The 27,707-nt window shown below is 41.1% G+C and overlaps 1 protein-coding gene across 3 annotated transcripts in view; it reads left to right on the top strand.

Annotated features, from left to right (window-relative positions):
• Nucleotides 1-26,108, top strand: part of LOC118420796 (large proline-rich protein BAG6-like) — a 29,934-nt gene extending 3,826 nt beyond the window's left edge. The window contains exons 4-30 of one of the 3 annotated variants that reach the window (XM_035827791.1): nt 1,848-2,065; nt 3,112-3,183; nt 5,030-5,167; nt 6,094-6,285; nt 6,857-7,050; nt 7,731-7,854; nt 8,497-8,670; nt 9,147-9,194; nt 9,842-10,082; nt 10,535-10,624; nt 11,087-11,233; nt 11,746-11,877; nt 12,644-12,844; nt 13,421-13,665; nt 13,943-14,036; nt 15,426-15,625; nt 16,084-16,369; nt 16,803-16,969; nt 18,262-18,315; nt 18,425-18,533; nt 19,369-19,499; nt 20,205-20,399; nt 20,997-21,119; nt 22,310-22,432; nt 22,941-23,048; nt 23,565-23,726; nt 24,203-26,108. In XM_035827791.1, the coding sequence (XP_035683684.1) occupies nt 1,848-2,065; nt 3,112-3,183; nt 5,030-5,167; nt 6,094-6,285; nt 6,857-7,050; nt 7,731-7,854; nt 8,497-8,670; nt 9,147-9,194; nt 9,842-10,082; nt 10,535-10,624; nt 11,087-11,233; nt 11,746-11,877; nt 12,644-12,844; nt 13,421-13,665; nt 13,943-14,036; nt 15,426-15,625; nt 16,084-16,369; nt 16,803-16,969; nt 18,262-18,315; nt 18,425-18,533; nt 19,369-19,499; nt 20,205-20,399; nt 20,997-21,119; nt 22,310-22,432; nt 22,941-23,048; nt 23,565-23,726; nt 24,203-24,301 (4,067 nt within the window). In that variant the 3' untranslated portion in view covers nt 24,302-26,108. Of the gene's footprint in view, nt 1-1,847; nt 2,066-3,111; nt 3,184-5,029; nt 5,168-6,093; nt 6,286-6,856; nt 7,051-7,730; nt 7,855-8,496; nt 8,671-9,146; nt 9,195-9,841; nt 10,083-10,534; nt 10,625-11,086; nt 11,234-11,742; nt 11,878-12,643; nt 12,845-13,420; nt 13,666-13,942; nt 14,037-15,425; nt 15,626-16,083; nt 16,370-16,802; nt 16,970-18,261; nt 18,316-18,424; nt 18,534-19,368; nt 19,500-20,204; nt 20,400-20,996; nt 21,120-22,309; nt 22,433-22,940; nt 23,049-23,564; nt 23,727-24,202 lie in introns of all 3 variants that reach the window. The other 2 variants (XM_035827790.1, XM_035827792.1) reach the window with 2 other exon arrangements.
• The last annotated feature ends 1,599 nt before the right edge of the window (nt 26,109-27,707 follow it).

The raw sequence follows: 27,707 nt of genomic DNA, 5'->3' as shown, positions 1-27,707 counted from the left end.
TAAACAGGCTTTTAGCTAGGATTTTATAATAGGGAGTCCAAATTTATTGGTGAGTCACGGTAAGTGACTATTGTAGGGGGGTCTGGGGGCATCCACCTTCCATGGTGCAGAGTTTTTGATGATTTTAAGTTAAAATAGTGCATTCTAAGGGATCCTAAGAGGTAAAAATACTGTTACAGAGGTCATAGTAGAAGACTGTGACCACAGGTGACCTGGTAGCATCCCTGGTCAATCAGAATTTCATGCTTGTCAGACAATTTCCCCAGTGTAAGGGTGTCCAGAGCATCAAATTTCTTGTTATTCTAAGAAAAGTGCGTCCAGATGAGGCGTTGACGCATGCCTGGCTAAAAGCCTGCTCATAAATTTCATCTATACCACTCAATTTCTTTCTGGACAAGTCCGACAGAAACTATGTTTTGAAGGTGTAACATCAAGTCTGTTGTTAAGTCTGTTGTACATATGGGTTTAGAGGAAAGGCTAGCAACCCCTCCCTGTAAAAATATACCCTGCTACTGAAACAGCAAGAAAACTTGCTGCCCTATGTGCTAGTAATGGGCTCTGCAGGTGTCTGAATGAGTCATAACTCAAAACTGTTTAAGGCAAGTTTTACGACAAAAAAATAACCCTGTACATGAATCAGTTCAAGAAGATATCAGAAATACCTGGCACAATTCCAATTTTTACCAACACAAATGTGTGTAGTACCAAGGAGGTTAAATAAGGCTACACAACTGACAAGTGGTATTTCAAGCTATGTCTACACCACACCCACGTATAGGAAGTGTTGCTCATGAATATGTATGAGGTGGTTTGAATGTTTGACTGACTCCTGGCCAGCTGCAGGTACAAATGTAGTGTGTAATGTGTTTATGTCTGGGTTCTTCTGTGGCTGGCCTGTATTTTTGTAGGGAGATGGCATGAAACAGTCCTCTAGCCAAGCATACATTTTTAGTCAGACACTTCATAGCATGGCCACAAATGCCACAGGTTATAGTAAAGATCTACGTTTGATGTAGATTTAGGATTTTTCCATAAGGCACAGCAAGCTATTTGAATTTTTGATTCATTGTAATTCAAGTATTGTCACTTGTCAGTAAATTGTTTTTAAAGCTCGATCATAGTAATAGGTCATGATTCTACCAAGGAGGTTGAATCTGCATACCACACTAATTGTTCTCCTGAATTCATTGTTAAGTGTTATTGAAAAAACAAGTCAACTAACTTACCAAGCTACGTGTTGCTTGCTCTCTTGAATCATGAATTTGCCATTAAGCATTGACAGCCCTCCAAAATTACTTATAAGTGATAACGTTGTCAATATCCCCCCATGCAGTCCCTTACCTTTAGTTTGTGGACATAGACCTGTGACTACCATGGGAACTAGTTTTGAGAAAGAAACTACTAAGTACCTCCAAAAGGGTTGCTGTCCATCAGAGTTTGCCCTAACAACATTATCATGCGGCACGTAGTGCATGTTATTCCTACATTTTGTATGTCTGAAGTTTTGCCCAGAAAAATATTGTCATATGAAGGCCTATCCTTCTGTTATCACCTTAAGGAAGTTATCATTATTTGTGATAGTTTGCTTTGTCATGAAGTATATCATTTGGTTAAAAAAAACGTGGCACGTCCAAGGCAAAGTCCAGGATGGTTGCTTTTGAAAAAAATTATATTTTATCTGTGTAATGGAAGATTACTGAAAAGTCATGGAAGCTGTCAAGAAGGTTTCTCCATGCCCTAAGGCACTGTGGGAAATATGGTAATTATCAGACAGGATTGCTCATATCCTGCAAGGTATCACAGGAAATGTCTGCCCCAAGTTTTATTTGTTTATTTATCATTGGCAGATGTCCACGGCAACGTGATTCACCTGGTGGAGCGAGCCCCACCCCCCAGACAACCCCCCACGTCATCATCATCATCATCCGGAGCCTCCACATCTACATCCTCCAGCTCCAGCCAATCAGCAGGCACAACACAGGGAGGAGGAGACAGGAATGGCAACAACTTTGTGATTGGTGCATTCACCCTGCCAGCAGATGTGGTGGATCCTAACCAGATTCAAGTTGGTGTTATATGCCCATTTCCTGCCTTACAGACTTGTTTTTATGAAATCAGAGGCCATTTTCATTTCCTTTTGGCCTTCCATTCTTAATTTACGGATGACATCTGGGCAAATGTTGATTTTGGTTCAGTAACAGAATGCAAATGAAGACTTTGCTTGGCCTGGCATTCATCATATTTTACCTCTAGTTTACTCCTTTGATTGCCAAAATGTCTGACATGGTAAGATTAATACAGGATGTCTAGCATTTGAATATTTATGAAAAATGTGTGCAGTAGCTCTTATTGGCTGTGAGTCAAATTCTGTAAGTAAAAATTTCTGAAAGTCGGCGATATTCGGTAATGAGGGTCGGACAGGCATCCGTATATTTGATCCCCATTACACCAATTCTAAAGAAATGCTCCATGCCTGAACTAGTTAATGACTAACTAATGAAGGGAAAAATGTTGAGACACATGCTATTGTGCACGAAAAGAATCAGAGGAACAAGCTGGAGCTAGAATAGTATGGATGCCTGGCTAAAATGAGAGAGTACATCTAGTACATAGTTCAAAATTCCTGGTTGCCCTGTTATGGGCTACCATATTTTAGTTGGCGTAAAAACTGGACCTGAAAAAAATCAGTGGACTGGATTTTGGGTCAAGTAGAAAATGACCAGATTATATTGGCGGGATTTACACGTTTTGGCACTTACCGGTTCAAGGAAAGAACAAGAGCGAAGTAGAGCAGAGTTTAACGTTGTAATAATTTTCTACCAATTTTCTACAGTCAGACTTACAGAGTTTACATGAAGACAAGATTTTAAAACGCCAGCGGGAGTCGGATACTACATCATATACATTGCATTGTAGAAAATTGGACCATTTTTTTTAGTATCACCCATTCTCACAGACAATCAGGTCCAGGTTCAGTTCCGGACCTGGACCTGATCCTCTGGACCTGATCCTCTGGACCTGAACTGCACCTATTCCTGAATTTCTTATACCTGTTCTCACCCCTGCATGACACAATTTCTTCATTTGTTTATGTCTGGGGTTTTTTTTCAGAATGTGGTACAGAGTGTGCTATCTGGTATGGGTGATCTGGGAAGGAATGCTCGGGTGACCTCCAGAGCTTCGGTAAGCCTCAGTTTTTCCCACAAATCACATTTAATACTGTATACAGGGCTCGAAATACCACCTGCATATGCAGGTTAGTGCAGGTAAACTTGGAGCTGTGCGGGTATTTCTGGTGTCTACCTGCATCTAACCTGCACTCGTCCATGTACTGGATTTTATAAATAAATGTCCTATGATGTAGATGTGTTGATGTATGGATTGTTATTAGCTGCATTGATAAGGTATGAAAGAAAAAGAGCTAGCTACATGTAGCAGTGTGAAGTAGAAGCAGTCATTTTTGCTTGCAGGAAAGTAAATGGAGTAGTACATTTATGAAGGTTAGACATCCAGGTAAATAATATTCAAACACTTCTAGACATTTCGAGTGACATCCATCACTATTAAGAAGAGATGGATGTCACTCGAAATGTATGGAAGTAAATCTCCGTTTTTTATCCAGTTATAGAGATTGAATTGTATTTCTGAGTAACAGGAATAGTATCCAGTAGTAGTAGCCAGCATTTGATTACACTGCTGCTGGGATCTCTGACACAGGGGCAATGTTGGACTAGTGTCCACTAGCCCTATTGTCCCGGGCAAGTGAACGTGCTGTTTGGGCAAGTGCATGACCTACACCACTTGCCGGGCAAGTAAGATTTTTCCATTGATTGAGTGCAATTGTGATATACTTGTTACTTTTTACTGTCATGACATCAAGCAATGGTCAACAGAGAATTCCATTGCTGGAAGTGAAAATGCATATACTCGTATTAGTTGTAACAATGACATTTGAATTTTGGGTAAGTGAAAAATTGGTTCGGGCAAGTAAAATGTTTATGTGCGTGCCCGATAGGACAAGTAAATTTGAGAAAACTTGTCCACAACCCTGAGGAGTTAGCAGTTGGCTAGTCTTCACACCGCGCTTCCATGTAACTCTGTCCAGTGTGCTCACCCTAGTTAGACCGCATACCTGGGAGGACTAAGAAAATATTGAGTGGTAAATCCCTTTTGCAAGAAAGAGCTGTATCATCCATTTATGCAGCAAGCTGATTTAACTATTCATGTATCCATTCAGCACTGTTATTGTTACAAACATAGCATGAACTTATGATTAGTCTAGACACAACAATGATTTGTAGGTTAAAGGTTTATGCTGAACACTGTAATGGAAGCCAGGTATACAGTACATGGATTGTATTGTAGAAAATTTCCATACAGTTACACAGCAGGTGTTTGGTAAGTAAATGCTTTACTGTAGCACATGGATGTCTTGAATACTGGCTTTTCAAAATTCTGCTTCCAAGTAGTCAAATTCTGTGCAGTGTAATCAACAGGTTATAACATTAAGTGTTCTTGGAAAGAATGCAGAATTACTCACCATGTATTATGTTTTGAGTAGAATCTACATCTGCCAATACATTGTACATACTTTACTACCTTTTATGAGAACCAGTACACAAGATAATATGTACTAGACCTAAAGATAGTTGTACAATTTGAGCTTTGTTCCAATACAGAAGAAACACTTGACACAAATTTTTGGCCTATCTCATGTTGGGAGCTCAAATTGTAAAACTATGGATTCTACCAAGTTGAACACAGATAACTTATCAATCCAATAGCACTACAGATGGTATGTGTGCCATTGGAGTAGTAGTTTTTTTTCTAAGAAATATTTGTTGGAAATATGAGGATGTTGAACTCCCTCATGTTAATTTTTCCCCAGCCATATGGGTCATCAGCACATTAACCTTTGACAGATCAATTACATACACTAGTGTACAACACAACCAGTACTAGAAAACAGTATTGTACACTGTTGGAGTATTTCTTCTTAGAGATATTTGTTCATCTGATTTTCCTCCAGCCGGATGGGTCCTCAGTAGATGTACACATTAACCTGGGCCAGATCGCCATGCCCCAGCTACAGAGTGAGTCCCAGCTCAGGATAGACCAGGCACAGAGGATGGTGCGGGAGGCTCATGACTGTCTCAACAGACTGGAGGTCAGTTTGTTTGCTTCTTCACTTCTTGCGGTCTAGGAAAATAATGTTGTGTTTCCTGTTTCAGTCCTGAAAAATTAGGGTCGATAGGTAAGGGATTATCTTTTTTTAGGCAGGCCAAAACTTATTGGTGAGACGTATTACAATACAGTTGAACTAAGTAAACTGAAATGCATGAGGACACTTATCTTTCAATGTCAAACTTTGATATTGTGCATAATAGATAAATTTATCCTTCATTAGATAGGACAAGCAGTGTTTTTACTTACAAATTCTAACTGGAAGCTACATGCAGATGTATGTGACTCTACTGTGCACGCAAAAAAAAAAGCTAGGACCGGCAGTTTTTTCTAGGGTACATGTACATTTTGTAGGTAGGGAAACAGGAAACACAACACTTTTTCCAAGGCCTTATCAAGATTTACCACATTTGTAGATACCCTGGAAACCAGACTTTTAGCCAGGGCCGACAGAGAATCTGTTCGGCAGGCAAGGCAGGTCTTCCCGAGTACAGGACAGTAGACAAGCGCTCTGGGGAGGAGTCATGCAGGGAGAGTTTGGTGGCCTAGCTAGTCCTCCCCAGAGTGCTAGTCTAATGTCCTTGGGAAGAACAGCCTTGACTGCTGAACAGATTCTCTGCCAGCCTGGCTTAAAGGTAATTTGTAGAAGGAGTGACGTACTGTAAATCTTCCGACTTGGTTAATTTTTGCATTGACCTTTCAACAATTGAGAATCCATTCTTTGTAAGTTTTATATGTTTTGTTGCCTATTATTTATTGCCTATTTACAAAATGTATTATTATTAATATTACTTTTTGTACTTACCTGGATGCTGGTTTGAAAATGTGTCCCTGGAAAAAGCTATCACCTTCATTGTCCTAGTAAACTTTCAATCTCAATGCCCCCCCCCCCCCCAAATACTGTTATAGAACCCCCCTGGTCGGCAGAGGTCCAACTCCCTCCCGTCCAGTCTGGGTGAACAGCCCCCCCAGGGCGAGGGGGCCGGTGTGACATCACGTGACGCTGAGTCCATCCCCTCTTCCACCACCAATACCACCAGCACAGAAGAACCCATGGAAACAGAGACAGCCACACCCAGGGAGACAGGGGGTCAAACACAGGTCAGAAGTACAACATGATTGACTAATGTGTAGAAAGGGAAAGTTATTTTCGGTATCTACATGTATATCTGGATATTTGTGTCCTTGTGTGTCAAGAGTTATGTGAATACACTGTCAATAGACGTAGAGTGCCATGACGTGAGTGGGAAGATGTGTCACCTCTAAGGTCAGACTTGTGAAGGTGACTGGAAGTAGAGTTAAGAGGTGGGAGAAGTACTAGTTGTTTGTTAGATATGACAGACATCCCAGGTCAGAGGGTCAATGGAAGATGCTACTAATTCATGGGAAGGTATCATTTATGTTCAGTCTGTGTGTGTTTGTAGTCATATCTTCAAAATGCTGTTCACATTCACTGTAGTGAAAGGAAATGATCAATGGACACATGTAAATCTTCATCTTAACGATCTAATATTAATGCTCAATCACTAATGGTCAGTATTTATAGATGTCCAACAGTTTATAATCTTAGGTTTAATCTTTATAATCTTGATAATCCTACAAAGACAGTAGGGAACAACTTGGAGATCCAAATCTAAAAGAAGAGGCTCATATGTGTATTGTGATCTTTCAGGAGACTGGAGGAAGTGCCAGTGACACTGCACCTGGTACAGCTGCAGCACCTGGTACAGCTGCGGCACCTGGTGCCAGTGGACCATCTTCCACCAGTCAGCCAGGTGCTACAGGTGCCAACACCCAGACCTCCACCCCGACAACCAGCGGTACCCCCACTAGTTCTGCTGCCGGGACTGCCAGGCCAGGACCACAGTAAGATACAAGCCCCCTTTATCTCTGTTTGTATCCAACACCAATTTGTTGGTTCTTGTATTTTTCACAAAAAATATCTGGAGCAACAAGAAAAAAATAATAGTTTGTAAAAAGTCTGGGATAAAGATTGCTTACAATAGCATGACTAAGTTTTCAGCTTGAAAGAATCAAACAAACACTACCACTGTAGAGTAGCTGCACCTGTTTGTTGAAAATGCAAAGATTAATGTGTGTCTTATGTCCATCTCAAATGAAAAATGTAACTGCAGTGATTAATGTGCCCACATTGTAAGGAGCTTATAATGGCACGAAGGCCAAAATACTAAGACCACCTCTGTCATTTAAAATGCAGCATCATTAAAAGTATCTGATACCTGAATAGTAGTCTTTGTAAACTTTGTAGTCAAACCAGTACAAGAGACCACCTCCACACCTGGCCAATGTAACTTGTAAGCACTTTTTGCTGGTCGTTAAGACCTCTTAGATAATTTCTTCCCACTGACACAAGCTTTAAGTACAATGTAGTTTAAGAACCATGACCAGCTGTCCACATAGACAAGACTTCCTCAGTCCCCTGAATGGTCTTCTTGTGCAGTTTTGACTGTAGTTGTATCCCAAGGATGTTATAGTTGTTTGAATGGGAAGCTGTAGCTGGTTCCTCACCCATGTGTTTCCTGTAGACATCCCGCGCCGGCCGTACTGGCGGACGTGTTTGACGAGATCCAGGCGCTAAACGAACGTCTGCGGCCCCACATGGAGAGGTACCACCAGATCCTCAGGAACGAGGTGGACTACACGGGACAGGTGTGTAGGATTTCCCGCGGGGATCTCAGAAACTCTAGTTCAAACCACAGGGCAGGATGTAGTGGTTACTGTAAAGCTTGAAATATTGACAGTGTTTTTTTGTTGGCAGTTGGCAGCAGTGGCCTTTGCTGTAGCAAAATCATTGAAGTACAAACAATATAGAATTTTTCTCAGTACTGCATTGAGTGACAGGAAATAGAGTTTAAAAGGTGGTAGAACTTATCTTTTATCAGACATGACAGACATTCCAGGTCTTGGGGTCAATGGAAGAGTCTACTAATTCATGGGAAGGTTTTGGTGTCTATGTTTTTGCAGGTATAGATTTTCCTTTTGCTACTCACATTCATTTTAGAATGACAGGAAGTGATCAATGGACATCTATCTACTACATGCATTTCATCTGCCCCCTGTAAATGGTAGGCAGAACAATATCTTGCAATGTGAAGAGATTGGCAGAATATATGAACTGTGAAAATCTTTAATTTTATAGAAACAAAAATATTAGCTGCAAGTAAATGCAACAAAAGTGTGTGCATGTACATGTACATGTTCTTTTCTATTATTTATTATTTTTAGTAACAACTCATAGTCATAATCAGGAACGTTTTAAAAAAAGATGGATGGATGTTTTCCTACCCACAGTTTGAGGAGTATCGCGAGAATCAGCGTCTGGTGAACATCATCTCCCAGATCTTACACAACCTGTCCCACGCCTACCACTCGCTGTCGGACATCATGTTGGACCTGAGTCGCACCCCGCCCCGCTACCTACGAGCCCCGCCCGCTCCCCAGATACAGATGATGGGGCCTGTACAGGTAAGGTTGTTTCTCCGTCGCTTATAAGACAGACCTCTATGTGAGACAAATGCCTTTTTAAAGATTTTTTTTTGGCTACACCTCTGGGGCAGGGCCTGCTTTGCTCCATTGGACTCATTTTTGGCTACACCTCAAGGTGGTTGTCCAAACATACATGTATAGCAAGTAGATACTTTACTTTACAGGTCCAGGCATAGGAAAGTGCTTTTTCTGTCATTGTGAGATAGAAAACTATGTTAACAGAGTCTCTCTTTAGAATGCCCGCATGACTACCCGTTGTTCTATTCTTTTTTTTGTGTGTGTGTTTTGGGGGATTGCCTGCTTTCAAAGTCCGCCACGTTCATTTGAATCATGTGTATTTTTTTTTTGCCTACTTTCTGGGTTTTCGTTGTGTTGCCTACAATGTGCAGGTAAATGTTGTCAGTGTTATAGAAGTTTTATGTGTGTCTAAAACTGCACTTCTCACACAACAATAGACTGCCAGCCAGATACGGATTCCAATATTGCAGCAATTCCAAAATCAGGTCAGTTGGTAACTGGATGTAAAAAGAAAAGGTGCCCCACCCGCCAGAATTCCCTTAAAACTGATTGCCAAATCACTTGGTGTTAGATGTAGAAAATTATGCTTAAATATTGTCTTCCAATCAATTATCAAATCATAGAGCAAAATGCTATACCATGTTGGGCATATGGTTTGAAGTCGTATTTCCCTCTTCGGTCAGTATTTACCATGATGGTGAAATCCGTTGAGGTGTATAAATGGATAATTGACTAGACTAGATATTGTGGCTCAATATTGAAAAACACCTCATACAGGTACATATACATGGCAGACAGTGAGTGAGGTTGATAGTTGAATGTAAAATGTATTAAAAGATTCGATTTGACTCCAGCAATAATTTAGAAGTGAGCCATAGCTAAACTGTATTATTAGCTACTTATGAAATGTTACACTTCAACTCAAGCATTAGGCTTAATTAGAATGTTTAACCAAAGACAAAGGAAATCGGACAATCAAAAGGCATGTTCCAATAGGGTTTAAACAAAGAGTCATACATATTGTCTGTAGTTGTAAAATTGAATGATGAATACTGAATACCTTGATGGGTTTTATTGAAATTGTAACCTTTTTTACTGAATTTTTATAATGTGATGATGCTCTTTTTTTTAGGCCACGTTCACTACATCCGCACCTGGTATGGGCGCTGCGGCCTCCCGTACATCAACCGGCACCTCTGCTGTACCCCAGACCTCCTCGGCAACCTCCCAGACTCCACCAGCACCTCAGGCACAGGTGTCCACTGCCACTACCCAGACTGCTCATGCACCAGATACCACAGCTGCACCAACCAGCTCCCAGGATGCATCAGCAGCCAATAATGACTTGGCTTCTGCCCATACTCAAACAGATGGTTGGTGTTCTTTTATGTGTCAATTTACTTTTACAAATATTTCTTACATTTACAGTTAGATATAAAATGACAGTGTTTAGAGGGCTTTTTTAGCTTTTCCTTGGTGCTTGCATAACCCATTTTAGGTCAAATTGAATATGCAACTAATAATATCTGAAGTAGCAGAAGTTGTAGAAGATTGCTATGCATATACAGTATGTTTGGGTTATTGTTTTTTTTCAATTGTTCAATTGTCAATAAGTCATTTCTCATTTCCAAGTGCACAAGAATTGTCATGATTCATTGTCCTCTAAATCTAAGTTCATGGTTTAATGAGGTCATGCGTTTGTGAGTAATTCTTTTGTCTAGACCCATATGGTTGCTTGCTTCTTAGGGGCCTTGACCTCTGCCTTACCCACAATCCCCTGCAGTGCTGGGCCTTTTAGATAATTATCGTACATTGCCCTGTTCAGGCACCCCATTGGCCAGTGCCCAGACTCAGACCCAGACAACAGAGATGAGGACCACCACCACCACTACACAGACCAACCAGGGACAACCAGGTATCACACCACAGTTTTTCTTTTTGTCTCTCTTTTATTGAGACATACTGTGACATTACACATTAGCGAACCAAAGGATGTTGGTTAGCTTGAAGTATTAGATTATTCTCAATATACATGTGCATTATATAAACCCTAACTGATATTACAGTTATATACCCTGCCAGCTGTTTTCAAGTGTATTGAAGGCACTAGCTAGTTTGAAGTTATATTTGATAGAAATTGATGATTGTATGTATTACTTATTAGTTTGTACCTTGATGTGTGATTTTTAGTGGTAGAAATCAAGAAATCATCAGGCTCCAGGAACATGTAAAGGATTTTTCTTTATTGTAAGATACACGTAGAACAAGAACAAGCGAATTGCAGGAAGGGCAAACATTATGGCAGAATGTGTATTGTTTTGACATTCACTCCGTACACTCCGACTGCTGTCTACTTAACATATACCCCCTCCCCCAGGTGCAACCTTCCGACAGGTGATAGGTGGAGGGGGTACCCCCTCTGACCCCCTGGTGATGCTGGAGATGGGTCCCCAGGGTTTCTACATCAACCGTATCACGGCAACCATCCACCCCCCTGGACAGGGACCTCAGCAGGCCTCCACAGGTAAACCAGTCACTGTGCTCCAGTTTCAACAGTCCCACAATTTTTTGGCGACACCACAAGGGTAAAACCATATTCCAGCTGAATCTTAGTACATTTGTATTTGTGTAATTACAGGTGTGTCCGGGTCTACAGGGTAAAGAAGCCATTGTGCTTTAAGGTTTAGCAGTTTCGAAATCCCCCAGTTTTTTGGTGATACCACAGGGGAGGAGCAATCAGCTCGCTCTTAGTTTTTGTGTAATTACAGGTGTGTCAGGGTCTACAGGGTAAAGAAGTTCTAGCAGTTTCTGAACCCCCCAGGTTTTTTGGTGATACCACAGGGGAGGAGCAGTTTTTCAGCTGGCTCTTAGTTTTGATATAATGGCAGGTGTGTCTAAAAGGACCTTAACAGGCATCCAGGTAAACCAGTCTCTGTGCTACAAGTTTTAATAGCTTCTGAGTCCCACATTGTTCTTGGCAACAGCACAGGGGTAGAGCCATTTTTTAGCTGGTTCTTTGTTTTGATGTCATAGCAGGTGTGTCTGCAGGGACAAGCACAACAGGTTCCACTGCAAGTTCCACCGCTCAGGGTGCACCCCCTGCATCCTCCGCCCCTGGACCGAGTGTGACAGTGACCAGACACTTTACAACAACAACTAACCCTGCAGGTGTGTTTTATCTTCGAACAAACTGACAACCATGAATGGTGACGTGTTTGCAGCAATCTTACATTTATGTGTGCGTGGATGTCATCCATATAATCAAATCAACATGGCCTAGGGCTCAAAATACTGGGTGTGCATCCAAAATTGGAATTTTTGTCACAGAGCTCCCATTTCAGATTCAAGCTCAGAAGAGTAGCAGTAAGGTTTGTAATTAGGTTTTTCAGACATTCTACTTTATTTGATGTGGTACACCCAAAACATTTTTGGTGTACCCAATTTTTTAGGTTGCACCTAACCCACAAAATAAAATTCAAGCCCTGTGGCCTTATGATCAAACCACCACCGGCCACACAGGTACCTTGCACCTCCTGACAACTGAGCAGAATTCCCTTTATTGTGGCCTTAAGGGGGCTTTGCCCAGTTAAGTATAGAATAGAATAAAATACAAATGTAGAACCAACAAACAAGTTTATAGAAAAAATTCTTACACTTTACTTCCTACACTGAATTAAACTATAGGGACTTACCCCTCTAAATTTTCGGTCAATCTCCGTTGACCCTGTTCACAGAATGACCCTTCTATCTCCAGCAGTAACGTCAGGAACACACCACTTTTGCAGGAGGGGGTGATAAAGTATCAGAAAGTTTATTTCATTCAGTGTTGGAAGTAAAGTGTTAGCATTTTTTCTATAATATATTCTACCAACACAGATAAACTTTATGCTAAAACAAACAGGTTTTGTAACTTGACCTTTAATCCACCCTCCAGGTGCCAGGTTCTCCACAGGAGCCATCCCCATGGCCCCGCCCCAACTCATGCAGCAGATCATGCAGCAAGTATCCCAGCATGCCGCCTCAGCCACAGCTACTGCAGCAGCAGCCGCAGCCACTGCAGCAGCCACGGCTGCAGCAAACATGGCGGGTCCTGGGCAGCGTCAGGGGCAGCAGCCGCCCCAACAACAGCCAGCTGGTCAGTACTGTTCCGTACAGTCTACAAAATTTCATACAAGAAACAACTGGATAAGGCCAATACAATTTGCATTCTGTAAATGCAGACATTTTTGTAGTGGTTTTATGTTTGCATTTATCATGTTGACCTCTGCACCACAAACTTTAACCACTGCAAAATCTATTGTTTTCTGCCTGCCTTCCTACTGACAAACTTGAAACCACCAGAAACACTCCATTTTCTCCCTACTATGAAATTGAATTCCCATGAAATTCAATGCAATTACAGTACTTTGTCCACTTCTCTTCAAAGACATGTTTACTGTTCACAGCTGGTTATATTGTATGACTCTGTTAGATATTAGACCTTACAGTATGTTTAATTTATCATATTTAATGTATTATGTATCTGAATGTCTAACCTTCACCATCAATGCACCCTTTCATAGTCTGTTTGTGTAGAATATGACATTTTTGGACCTTATATCAAACATGGTTTAGACATGCAAGAGCTGTTCATTAGTTAGTGAAATAACTTTTTGCAATGGAGCTCAGCACTAGTACTATATGACCAATGTACAATGTAATCCCGTTACAGGTAATGGAAGAACTAGCACCGCCGCCCCAGGTAGACCTGGCACACAGCCCCCGGGTAACATGGGTCGTCCCCTGCCTCGATTCACCACCGGGCAGCCGGGGAGGGGCCCCATGGCCGTCCCAGGGACTGTCGCACTGAACCCCACCGACCCTTTCCTGCCGTGTTCTTCTCGCCACTTCCTCGTGGTCCGTCAGAACCAGAACCAACAGCCGCGGGCCCCGCCACCACAGCAACCACAGCCACAAGTAAGCTGCAACATCGTCAATGATTTCTAATCTTTTGAAAAAGCATCTCTCATGTATCTGTTGTTTGTATCCTGGCCCTTGATATGATTTTGGAAAATCATATCCAGTTGCTTGAGTAACTACTTTTTGGCGTATCTTATTACCTGGATGTCTAATCTCATCAACAAGTTTCTGTTTAAGTTTCACATCAGTACAATGACTTGTATGGTACTTGTACTTGTATTGTACTTGTACGTGTGGCAACCTGAATAAAGTCAAATTACAATGTCTTCCACAGGCTGGAGTTGTCAGTACTGGTGATGGACAGCTGGGTGACATGATACAGGGAGTGTTACAGGGACTGATGCAGCAGCAGAACCCGTATCTACACCGTAAGTCCTCTCTTACTGTTAGCTATGATACAGGGAGTGTTACAGGGACTGATGCAGCAGCAGAACCCGTATCTACACCGTAAGTCCTCTCTTACTGTTAGCTATGATACAGGGAGTGTTACAGGGACTGATGCAGCAGCAGAACCCGTATCTACACCGTAAGTCCTCTCTTACTGTTAGCTATGATACAGGGAGTGTTACAGGGACTGATGCAGCAGCAGAACCCATATCTACACCGTAAGTCCTCTCTTACTGTTAGCTATGATACAGGGAGTGTTACAGGGACTGATGCAGCAGCAGAACCCGTATCTACACCGTAAGTCCTCTCTTACTGTTAGCTATGATACAGGGAGTGTTACAGGGACTGATGCAGCAGCAGAACCCATATCTACACCGTAAGTCCTCTCTTACTGTTAGCTATGATACAGGGTGTGTTACAGGGACTGATGCAGCAGCAGAACCCGTATCTACACCGTAAGTCCTCTCTTACTGTTAGCTATGATACAGGGAGTGTTACAGGGACTGATGCAGCAGCAGAACCCATATCTACACCGTAAGTCCTCTCTTACTGTTAGCTATGATACAGGGTGTGTTACAGGGACTGATGCAGCAGCAGAACCCGTATCTACACCGTAAGTCCACTCTAACTGTTAGCTATGATACAGGGAATGTTACAGGGACTGATGCAGCAGCAGAACCCATATCTACACCGTAAGTCCTCTCTTACTGTTAGCTATGATACAGGGAGTGTTACAGGGACTGATGCAGCAGCAGAACCCATATCTACACCGTAAGTCCTCTCTTACTGTTAGCTATGATACAGGGTGTGTTACAGGGACTGATGCAGCAGCAGAACCCGTATCTACACCGTAAGTCCTCTCTTACTGTTAGCTATGATACAGGGTGTGTTACAGGGACTGATGCAGCAGCAGAACCCGTATCTACACCGTAAGTCCTCTCTTACTGTTAGCTATGACATGCATGCTACCAGAAAGGGTTGCAGTCCTAAGGATGGGATGTTAAGTTGTCGTCCACAGTTCATTGTGCTTGTCAAAAAGAGCAAGGGACTTTGAGGCTTTGAGACTTCATTAGAAAATCCACTAATAACGTACCCGAGGACACGCCACTAATCTTCCTGGACCTCATACAAACAATAACGTACATACTAGTACAATGGTAAGTATTTACAAACATCAATTGAAAACAGTTAAAAACAGAATTTGAATAATGAATGTGTATAATTGAAAACAGAATTTGAACAATGAATGTGTATAAATTATCTTTGGTCTTTCTGTTATGACCAATAGAAGACTAGCTTAACCGTTCATTGATTTCATTTAGTTAAAGTACTTAAACTGGTTCAAATTCACTTTATTTCCCTTTTTTTAGCCCAAGGTGCACCTGGAACAGGCCCCAGGGGACCCCCCACCCAACCCCTGAACCCCCAGGCTATAGTCAACATGTTTGATGCCATCCTCCAACCTCCCGCCTCCTCTGCTGGGGGTCAGGCCCCGCCCCCTGCCACGCCCCAAGGGGCGCAGAGCTTCTCAACCACGTTCCAGGACATTGTGCAAGACGGGATCAGGGAGGTAGGGTATTAGTATACTATATGTCATGATTTTCAATTTTGATAATAAAACAATATTATCTCTACTGCTTCAAGGCTTTTGTGAGTAGAGGTCTACCTTTCATGTTTTTTGGTTAATCACACAGTAGAAGTAGTACTAGTTGTAGTAGTGGTGGTAGTAGTGGTAGTAGAAGTAGTAGTATCCAGTATTTGATTATACTGCTGCTGGGGTCCCTGACATGGGTAGGCAGCAGTCGGCTAGTCTCCACTCTGCACTTGTCTGTTCAGCGGTCTCATCGAACCCAATAATCCAGGATCTAGAGTTAGGTTTTACTAGTTTTCGACTACACCTTTGATGTTGTTTTTACTTTATCCAAGGAGGTGCTTTATCTGAATCTCTCATGTTACCTGCAATTAGCCCACGGGCAAGAATTTGCAATAAACTTTAAAGTAAAAATGTTGTTCTGTATCACTTCCAAGGCCGGGTCCCAATCCACGATGTCTAGTTCCTCCACAAACACAACAACAACAACAACCGCCGGCAGCCCCACCACGGAACCCTCCCCGGGCACACAGCCAGCCAATCAGAGCGACCAGCCCCCCGCCCCGCCCCCGAGAGCCGGCGTGTCGGACGAGACGTTCCACAGCCTGATTGGTGGGATCGGGGGGTTCATGCAGCAGGCAGCGGTCGGTCAGCCGTCCGCAGAGACCATCGCTGACTTCCTGACCAGGATAAGTCCTGAGTACAATATTCAAGAAGAAGAAGGTAAACATGACAACAGTAAACAACTTGGACTAAGATTTGTTTCTCTGTACTGCCATTGTTCTAATTTTCAAGTTATTTTATTTGGTTACTCTTGATTACTTGCTTAGGTCAAGTCCATACAGTCTTGAGTCAAGATGACTGTCTATTATCTTTTAAGTATTGATTAGATTATTTTCTGTTCCCTTTGTTAGATACTTAAGTTTGTCGTTATTTCTGTCATTTTTGTTTGTTTGTTTGATATTGATTTTCTCATTTTTCTCATTCGTTACGCTTTAACCATTTAATACAATAGATATAACTTACAGTATTGTTGTAGTTGAGGTTTTGATGTATTTTTCATTGCAGTATGTCTATTTTGTAGTTCTCCTTTCGATCAGTAGTCTACATTTGGGAGTATCCTGAGTTTGATTGATGTTTCTGTCGTGACCACCAGGTTTCCTGGCCGAGCTGTTCCAGTTGCTGACCAGTAGCTTCACCTTCCTTGACCTGATGAGGCTGTTCTTCGGTCAGTCGGCCCCGCTGGCTAACGTGCGCCCCCAGCTGGAACAGTTTGTCACCAGCCAGCTTCAGGACCAGCCTCCAACTCAGGCCAACATCCAGGTAAGGAGGAGGAGAAACTGTCAATCAACCATCCCAGAAGGTGTCAATCAATCATCTCAGATGGCAGTCAACCATCTCAGAAGGTGTCAATCAATCATCTCAGATGTCAGTCAATCATGTCAGAAGGTGTCAATTATCTCAGAAGATGTCACTCATTCAATTCAGGTGTCAATCAATCATTTCAGAAGGCATCTCAGAAGGTGTCAATTAATCATCTCAGAAGGCATCTCAGAAGTTGTCAATTATCTCAGATGGTGTCAATCATCTCTCAAGGCATCTTAGAAGGTGTCAATCAATCATCACAGAAGTTGTCAATCAATTATCTCAGAAGGTGTCAATCATTTATGTCAGAAGGTGTCAATCAGTCATCTCAGAAGGTGTCAGTCAATCATCTCAGAAGGTGTCTGTCAATCATCTCAGAAGGTGTCAATCATTTATCTCAGAAGGTGTCAATCAATCATTTCAGAAGGTGTCAATCATTTATCTCAGAAGGTGTCCATCAATCATTTCAGAAGGTGTCAATCATCTCAGAAGGTGTCAATCATTTATCTCAGGTGTCAATCAATCATTTCAGAAGGTGTCAATCATCTCAGAAGGTGTCAATCATTTATCTCAGAAGGTGTCAATCAATCATCTCAGAAGGTGTCAATCATTTATCTCAGAAGGTGTCCATCAATCATCTCAGAAGGTGTCAATCATTTATCTCAGAAGGTGTCCATCAATCATCTCAGAAGGTGTCAATCATTTATCTCAGAAGGTGTCCATCAATCATCTCAGAAGGTGTCAATCATTTATCTCAGAAGGTGTCCATCAATCATCTCAGAAGGTGTCAATCATTTATCTCAGAAGGTGTCCATCAATCATCTCAGAAGGTATCAATCATTTATCTCAGAAGGTGTCAATCAATCATCTCAGAAGGTGTCAATCATTTATCTCAGAAGGTGTCAATCATTTATCTCAGAAGGTGTACATCAGCAATCTTTAGGCATTAACTACTGATGGATGATGGTTGTAACGCTAGTTCACTTTTATCCATGTGGTAAGGGATATGAAATTGGCGGACATTGGTTTCAAAACTGCAATTAGAAATATTAGTACTTTTGAAACGAAATTACAATTTACAAGGAACAGATATAGATTGCCCTGCGGATAAAGGTGAAATAGCATTAGCTATCACTCTGTCCATGATTTTTTTTGCTGCTGGATTAGGACGTTCCATAGCCTTATTGAGGCCATCATCTTGGCATACCAGTTAGCATTGTAACTGACTGGAACTGTCTTCTCTCTTACAGGCAGCTGTTGGTAGGATACTGGACAGTATGCAGTGTTACATCACAGATGCCATTGTGAGTATGGATTGTCTTATAGGTCTATGAACTAAGAAAATTTCAAATGGCACTTTTAAAAACAATGTGTCTTTATTCAATGTGATGAGCTTTTTTCTCTCTCACTCAGAATGATGCCCAAGTTCAGGGTCATGACAACATCGACCTTGTGAGGACACACACAGAGTTCTGTAGACATCACATGTACAGGGTCATGAACATCATTGCCAACTCTACGGGTGAGTAACACCAGTTCACCTTTATCCGTAGGGTAACCTTTATCCGTCCTTTTTAAGCACAATGTATTTAGGGATACCATGTCGACAGATGATGATTTCCAACTGCAATATTGTGAAAATAGTACATTTTGAAACTGCCTTCCATTGGCGTGATATCCCTGGATACCCTGTTTAGCTACACAACGGATATAGGTTACCCTGCAGATAAAGGTGAACTAATGTTAAACACCGGAATAAAATGGACTGAAATAGAATCACTGGAATAGAATAGACTAGAATAGACTAGAATAGAATAGATATTATATTAGAAAAGAATGAAATGGAATAGAATAGAACAGAACAGAATAGGAAAGGATAAGGATAGAGTAGAATTTTGCATTCAGAATTGCGTTTGTATGTTTGTGCCTTTATTTATGATTTTGAAATAGGAAGCGTTGAAGTAAAGCTTAAGGAAAGCAGAAGACAGAACAAGCATTTCGTGATGGTTTCAAGTTTGTGGTAAAGAGATCACAGTGAAAAAGGCAAACAATATAAAACTAAAATTATTGTCAACATAAAACTAACATTTTCTGCATATACAATACATGTGCAAACAAGAACTGCAAAAATTCCTTCATATACAATACATGTAGAATAGAATTAGATAGAATAGAATATAATGGAATACATCAATATACCTCATATTTACTTCAGCGAGTAACGTTATATGGTTCAGACGGAAAATAGAAATTGTGTGATGTTAATTTTCATTGACAGATTTTCGGACTGTACCCCTTCATGCAGTGTTTGCAGGAAAAAAAAGGCTTCTTCAAAAAGTGTGAAATGTTCTTTTCAGATGATGATGCAGGTTTTGCCCAGCGACTGTTCGAGGCCTGTCGTGTGGCTGTACAGGAATGGCTGCGGCTGTCCACAAGCTGTATAACAGACGGACTGAGAGGCGTGGAGAGGATCATTAACAGCAGGATGGTAAGTATCATAACAAACATTACTTGGCTTGAACGTTATTACCTTTGCCAACAAGGTTATGTTTTCAGGAGTGGTCTTGTGCCCAGATCTCAATATACCAATTACTGTACCAAAATAGACTTACACGTGTTTTAAGCTTTTTGACTTATTTTGTTACTAAAAGTATGAATGATCTGCAAGAATAAAAAACGTAAAAATTCAGCCCTGGAAAAAGATGAAATTTGTACACTCAGGCATATTTGTACAGCACCATCTTTGTTCTCAAATTCTCTCAAAAGCATGGGATCCCTTTGTAAGATACACAAGAAAGAATACTGTAAATGCATTTAAGTTCGCAGGGATTAAATTTCGCGGTAGTAGGAAAAATGACATTTCACTGTGATTTTAAGTTCGCGGTAGCACCATGCACTGTTGTCTCTTACTGCCATGGAAAAATGTTTGTGGTGGTTTTAAGCTTGCGGTGAAGCAGCCACCGTGAAAGCATTAAACCACCTCCAAAGTTTCTGCATTTACAGTAACATTCTGTTCACTGTTTATTCAAGTCTTTATCCTCAATGACAACCACAGTTTACTTTGTCAAGATATTCAGGTACAGGTACAGGTTTGGACCTATGCCTTAACCTCAGTAATCAATACCTGTACCTGTACCTGTACCTATCTTTGTAACATCTCTACTCACAATGCCCCCCTCCCCCCCTATAACAGAGAGTGCTGGCTGGTGAGGTGAACCCAGCCATCCTGACCTGGATGCAGACCATGTCCACAGGACACCTGCGGAACCTGATGCAGACGGTCAGTGTCCCCGAGAGCCAGATCCAGCACTACTACGTCAGGAGGGAGCCACAGCCGGCGCAGGTGGAACAGGCTGCACCTGACAGCACACCTGCAGCACCTGACACTGTGAGAAATGTTTGTCTTTGCAAGACTTATAGTCGTAGCTGTAGGTTACAGATGTGTCAAACAGGTGGCACACACTGCACCTGAGAGTACACCTGCAGCACCTGGCACTGTGAGAAACTTGTATGTACTATACATGTACATTGTCACAGTATCATAATGAATTTTTGAGGTACCTGTCACATAGGACATACAAATACCTACAACTTAGTACAAGACACAAATGTTTTGAGTACACTTTCATTCATTTCTCCATGCGACATACTACATAACATAGAAAATTGTGCTGTACTATGAATTGAGAGTTAGATCAGTGACAGGGGATCATGCCAGCATAGTCAAGTCAAGAGTGAACTGTTCTGTCCATTTGTAGCACCCTTGCCGAGTAACTAGTAAGTGGTTTCCGACTTATGGTTCGTACAGGCGCCAGGTTTTCTTATCAGTTTAAGACTAGAGTACAGTACAGTCACTGTAAATGCATTTAAGTTCGCGGGATGGGCACTACTGCAAACTCGAAACCACCGCGAACACTCCATTTTCCTGCTACCATGAAATTTAATGCATTTACAGTACATGTGCGCTTTATCCTATACCATACAGGTTGCTGAAGAAGTCACTCCCACCCCAGACAATAGAGCACAGGAGGTTACCAGGGCAGAGGAGGTCACCAGCTGCCAGGGACAGAAAAGGGATCGAGCAAATGCTGAAGAAAGCCGACCACAAGTGTGCAAAATATCTATCTGACATAATAGACTTGATATCATGATATCTCTATTATTATTTTTTTTGTATTGTAGATTTGAGGATATTCCATTCCGGAGGGTTAAGTATTTTTGTCAGGGTTTAATTGTGGACTTGATTAAGGCCACAGCAAGTAAATTTTATGGATGACACATGCTCATTAATTTTTGCCTGATTTCAGAAAAAAATACAAGAATTTTTTTCTTCTTCAGGGAAGGCCGGATAGACAAAAATGGGTAAAGGTTGTGTTGTAACCTAATCATTGAATGTAGAATTGACACTAGAAACTCTGTAGCATTGACTGTAGTTGCAGAGGTGCAACTTGATAGTTAGTTGTAAAAGTGGCACATGAGTGAAGTTGCCAACATGGTTAATGATACCAGTCTACCACACTAGTGTCACTTTAGCTACACTGGTGCACTTCTTAAGTACAGGAATGAATGCCTTGTTGGCTGTGATGCCATATTTTGTCACTTCAAGTCTTGTTACAACGTCTATTTTGAAAATTTGCCATCTTGTTTTTTTTACCCATCTTGTTTTTTTTTCGCCCTATCTCATTATTTTTGCAGTCTGCAGAGGATGTCATCCATAAAATGTACTTGCTGTGGCCTAAGTGGGGTCATGTGGAGTAACTGTAGGGTATTTGGCCCAGAACCCAAAAGTCTGGGTTTGAATCCTGTCATTCAACTAAATCTTGTGCCTTTTGGAAAGGCACTTTAACACAACTTTCCTCACACCACTAAAAGTGTAAAGGTGGTATCTGACTTCAGTTGGGGAAGTGACCGCAGTAAAGGTGGTGGAAGGAGAGGGTTGGGTTTGGCCTCCCCATACTGTACCTTAGACCCAGTAGATAAAAACCCATTGCAACCTTGATCCCTTGAAAACCGACTTAGGCTGAAGGGATACTAGTATGTAACTCAAGGCTAAATAGAGGTTGAAAAAAAAACCTTTACTTGAATTAGGAAATTGTGAAGCATCAAAGATTGCTATTAATATTGGAAGTATATAGGATTGTTTTATGTTGACCTCCTCATAAAATTCTACCACAATGCTACTAATACTACACATAAGACTGAAGTGTACTGTAGTAATGGGGAAAAGAAGTTGAAGTCCCTGCAAACATAACTAAATTTTACAGTAGCTTCCACATGTGACTACATGATTTTCCCCAGGAGAATACTGGGAGGAGTGAGAAAGCCGGCTCCCTGAATGGTGTCCCCGAACCTGAGGCTATGGATGATGAGGAGGAGCCAGCAGGTGCACCAGGCCTGCCATGGCAGTCAGTGGTACCTGCTGTGAGTAGAGCATCTTTGTAGCCTCCTATTAGTGGAGGACTTGTTGCTATGGCAACACCATTTCTAATAAGGCCTGCCATGGCAGTCAGTTGTACCTGCTGTGAGTAGATTATCTTTGTGGCCTCCCATTGGTGGAGGACTTGTTGCTATGGTAACATCATTTCATGACAATCAGTAGATCAATTTTGTAGCCTCTCATTGGTGGAAGACATGTTGTTACAGTAGCACTATTTGTCATAAGGCCTGCCATGGTAGTCAGATGTGCTTGCTGTGAGTAGATTAACTTTGTAGCCTCCCATTGGTGGAGGACTTGTCACCATGGTAACACAATTTGTAATGCATGTAAGTTTTTTTCTGTTTTAGCTTGAGGTTTCTCTGAAAAAAAAAAAAACCTTCCAAAATTGCGGACATTTTGCTGATACTCTCACACACACATTTCCCATAATATCATTCCCACAATATCATATAATTTATTACATTTAAGAATGTGTGTTATCTCTCTCTGCAGGATTGGGTGCCAGTCATCCAGAGGGACATTGAAACCCAGAGAAGCCTGCAGCCCCAGCCACCATTCAGTGATGCCTACTCCACAGGAATCCCTGCCAAGAGAAGAAAGGTGGGGACACATTTGGACCTCTAGTAACAACATCTTCATTCCTGTTCTTTGATCCATTCTTGTCCTTGCATCTTTCAGGTTGTGTGTGCACTAGGGGTTGGTACCGGTACAGTGAACCGGTACAAAACTGTTTTTTCTTGTTGGACCAGTCCAGAAAAACGGACCTAAAAAAATCAGTGGACCGGATGTTGGACTGATCAGAAAATGAACAGATTATACCTGCACTACGGCGACAGGTGTTCATGTGTCAGTTTCAAGAAAATAACCAAAGTAGAGGAGAGTTGAGTCATTTTTAACAAGTTTTTACAATCAGACTTGGTCTAACAGTCTGACTTAACAGAAGCAGTTAGCATTATTTACATGAAGATAGGATACTCCACCAAACAGATTCCTTTGTAGCGAAATGGACCATTGTTTTGAGTATCGCCCATTCACAAACAATTGGGTCCAGGCATCCTGAATTTTCTGTACCATTGTGCACCATGGCTTAATTTTTCCCATATATCACATCACCAGACTTCCCACGCTGGAAGGGAGATCGGTTCCATGTCATCAGTTGTTCCCGAGGCCCTGAAGCAGGCCGTGCTGTCCTCAGGGGTCCAGCCCACAACCAGTATGGAGGAGTTCACAGAGGAGGCTGAGAGCAGCGCCACCTTGCATGCTGCTTATGAACAGCAGGTACTACGCGACACATTCTTATGAGCAGTTTGTAGAAAAACAGCTCTTTGTTTTTTGCCAAAGAATAATGCAGAAAGAGCTTTGTTTCTGCCAAAGAATAATGCAGAAAGAGCTCTTCCTTTTTGCCAAAGAATATTGCAGAAAGAGCTCTTTGTTTTCGCCAAAGAATACTGCAGAATGTTTTTCTCTCATATCTGCAAGCAGAAAGTTGCTAACCACAATGTTGGTTTCCCTATTTGCATCTAATGGGTGCATGCGCAGAATTTTTTGTTTCGCCAGCAAATTTTTAAGTACTTTACAGTATCTTCTTCTTTGAACTGTAGACATTCAGTATTTGCTATTTTAGAGGATCAGATCTATGAATGCAAGGAAAGCAAAATTGCATACAGTAACGACGTCACGCAAAAACACTCTCTATATATCAGTCGATAGTTTAAGAAGAATTTGAACATGACCATGATACTCGATCTCTTCAGGTGCGTAGCAGCGTTAGACGCCGGCTCAGAAACGACCCCAACTACACGCCAGAACGTTTCCCCAGCACTCACAAGTACTTTGAAGAGGACAATCAATAAATGTATTTCACTGTAGAGACCGTCCACATCAAACATCATCATACGTAGAATTGCCACTTCTGTCATACCTGGGCCACGTTGATACTGGTGTTCCAGACTGGGCGATAACTTTAGCCATCAGGCGTTCCTACCGATAGATGGGCTGATACCTCGGTTGTAACGGAACACACCGTGTTGTATACTTTATTTACATTTTTTTGCTCCGACTGCCTTAAAATGCCACAAGCACGGCAGCTTTAGTGATTACGGTAATCAGGACTTTTGGAAACGCCAACACTGTAAATAAAGAGCATTGCGTTATATCAAGGGGGTTATATAGACCTCCTTGGTTATATGGATAAGTACCCTGTTACAGTAAGTAAACTTGAACAGTCGTTTGTCAGTAATTCAAAGTATTGTACAGCCAAGGCATTTGATAATATGTTTGTTTAGGTAGGTTTGCTACCAAAGGATGGTAAGCATTTTAAATGAATACCTGCTATTACAAGTGCAAAGTTGGTGTATAGTTGAGAGCTTTGCAGGGAAAACGTTAAAGATTAATCTTCAACAAGATGACACATTTCTGATCTAAGAATACTCATGAAGAAAACTGAAAGCGATCTTGAACCAGTTTAGCTCCTATGAACTCAATGAACAGATGAGTTACTCAGCCACTGTGACAGAGAAGACAGATGCTTTGTACAGTATTTACAGGTTCACTGTTACACAGAAATTCTCCTAGCTCTTTTCGACAAGCACAATGAACTGCAATGCTAATGTGCATGTCAGGTGAGCGACATAGCCGGAATTTGAACTCGCAACTACTCAACCCAGAGGCGATTCATGCTACAAATTCATGCACATGTAGATAATTGTTGCCAAACATGTGTTACTCATCAACTTCTGAAGTCATCTACTGTAGAATATGTTGTATGGGAAAAAAGGTACTTCAGAAAAGAAGTGCATATCAATTTTTATCATACATTATACTTGAGGATGGTAAATTTGGTGGTAAAGTTTTCTGTAGGTTGTACATGAAGCGATAATGAATGCCCGGTAAAAGACAACATATACAGGCAAGGCAGTATTCGGCTTTGAGCCCGTAAAGTATTCCATTTGGGAACTAACAGAAACAAACATTTGCAAGTAATGAAATAAAGACAGTTTTATCCTGTTCGGGTGTATTTAAACAATCAATTTTTTGTTTTGATTTTTTTTTGGGGGGGGGAGGAGTGTAACAGTGTGATACTGAATAAATGTATCTTATATTCTTGATAATTGGAAGAAAGGCATTAGGTTGCAGGAAAAAATGAGTTTATTCACAGTTAAGTCTTGGCTAAGGAGAGCTGCGAATGCCCATATATGAGAAGAAAGGGACAACAACAGCTGCAGGTGCGAAAGTCATAATGCATGTTCACCTATATCTGTGGAGTAGCCTATATCCGTTGTTTTTAAAACTTGGTATTTATGGATTTCAAGTCAATGGAAATTACTTTTAAAATACAAATGTATTTCAGTTTGAAACCACCATCCTTTGACATGATATCCCAAAATATCCTGTTTTTTTAAAATAACGGATATACGTTACCCCACATATAAAGGTAAACAATTATCTTTTCTTTATTGTTATACCCATACTTCCTTGTTTTACATCTCACTGGCTCTTTCATGTGTATTTAGATTTCAATATGTTCAATGAAATGGAACAGTTTTAGTTAAGTTGATGTTTACAAAGAGATATGTGAACATGCCATCCTTCCATTATCAGATAAAGTCAATGTACACAATTTATAGTATTGTCAGCACGAATAAAAATGTGATGAAAAAATGTCTTTCTTCTTATGCTCCAGAAATTAGTCTAGATACAAGTTTTCATACAACTGTAGTGTTATGCTAAATCTATATTAGGCTTTGCCATCTTTCCTGATTTTTGGGAGCTTAGAGGAAAATTTAAGTCCATAGAATTTCTCTGTAGTATTTTCATCAATACCCTATGTCCCACCTTCATATATGGAGAAATTATTAGATGAACACTGTACATTTCGAAGAATTTAACAGCTTCTATTGAACCTGGGATGGCCCTTGAGCTCAACTGCCAGCAGCCTCACAGTTGAGCTCCTGGTTTCAATTAGTTGGTGACTGGGAAACATTGGTTCAATCCTGGGTAGGGCATCTCGGTTGGGGCTGCACAAGTCTTTCGGAAGGGACGTAAAATTAATGGGGGATATTTTGATATCCTTCATTTAAAAAGGGGCATTCCACTCCAGAAGCGAGTGTTATTTTCTGATAAATAATATTTTTTTTATATACAAATTCACCCGAATTTTGGCAACATTACCTTATCTGTTTTTTAGGCAATAATCCTTTTCTAGAGCCAAGTATCCCCATACGGACATACGGACCCGCTTGTAATGTACTGTGCTGTGTAGGACTTTGCTTGCATAGCCGACTTCCGTCACACTGAATCGTTAACGGTAGTGGGGATAAGCTTTACGAAGCAGTGAAGTGACTATCACATATTTAACGAGATAACAAAAAAAGTTTTGAAGACAATCTCATCTTGGGATACAGAGATTTTGGCACTTTTAAGTTAAGACGTTGAAAGTTTGTCAACGTAAAATGGCAGCGTCCTGTACAAAATATACCCTGTTACTGAAACGGCAAGGGAACTTGCTGCACAAGGCACTACCAGGGCCTGAACGTTCGTAACCAACGATTCATCGAACCTGTAACATATACAATGTACATTAATTAGTCTACAAAGCAACAAAAATCCAACTTTCATAACGTTATAGCTTAGGTATGCATTCATGGCATGCTCGTGACATATTTTCTGAAACTCAAAGTGACAGTTGAGAATTACTAGTATTACGTTGGAATGGTCAAACGGCCAATTTGTGCTACTACCGTCTGAAATGGCGCCGTTGCCTGCCAAAATACAGAATGGGATATAGCGACGTAAATGTTGCAATCGATGGGGAGTAAGTGGTGGTGAATAATGCAAGGAATAGCTAACATGAGTAAACTAAGGACTATTAGGCAGCAGCAAGTAAATTTTTTACATAACATCTTCAGTAGACTTCAAATCTAATGTGAGAGAGCGATAAAATCAAGATGGACAAAAATGTCTAATTGATAGAGACCGTGAACGATGTAACAATGATCGAAGCGTAAAAACATTGTTTCACTACCAACAAGTCTTTTATTCCTGTTTTCAAGAACTCTACAAATACACAAGAGTGTGGTAGGATATAACTCTCCAAGTAAAGTTTGATGGAGAAAATCGTGACCTTTTCCTTATATGCCGTCTTTTTCTGTCAGGTATCCCTCATAGAAAAAGACGGCGTATTTAAGGAAAAGGTCACGATTTTCTCCATCAAACTTTGCTTGGAGAGTAGTAGCCTATTACCACTCACTACGATCAATG

Source organism: Branchiostoma floridae, chromosome 8 (genome assembly GCF_000003815.2).
Source record: "Branchiostoma floridae strain S238N-H82 chromosome 8, Bfl_VNyyK, whole genome shotgun sequence".
NCBI lineage: Eukaryota > Metazoa > Chordata > Leptocardii > Amphioxiformes > Branchiostomatidae > Branchiostoma > Branchiostoma floridae.
This window is presented reverse-complemented; position numbering and strand designations above follow the sequence as displayed.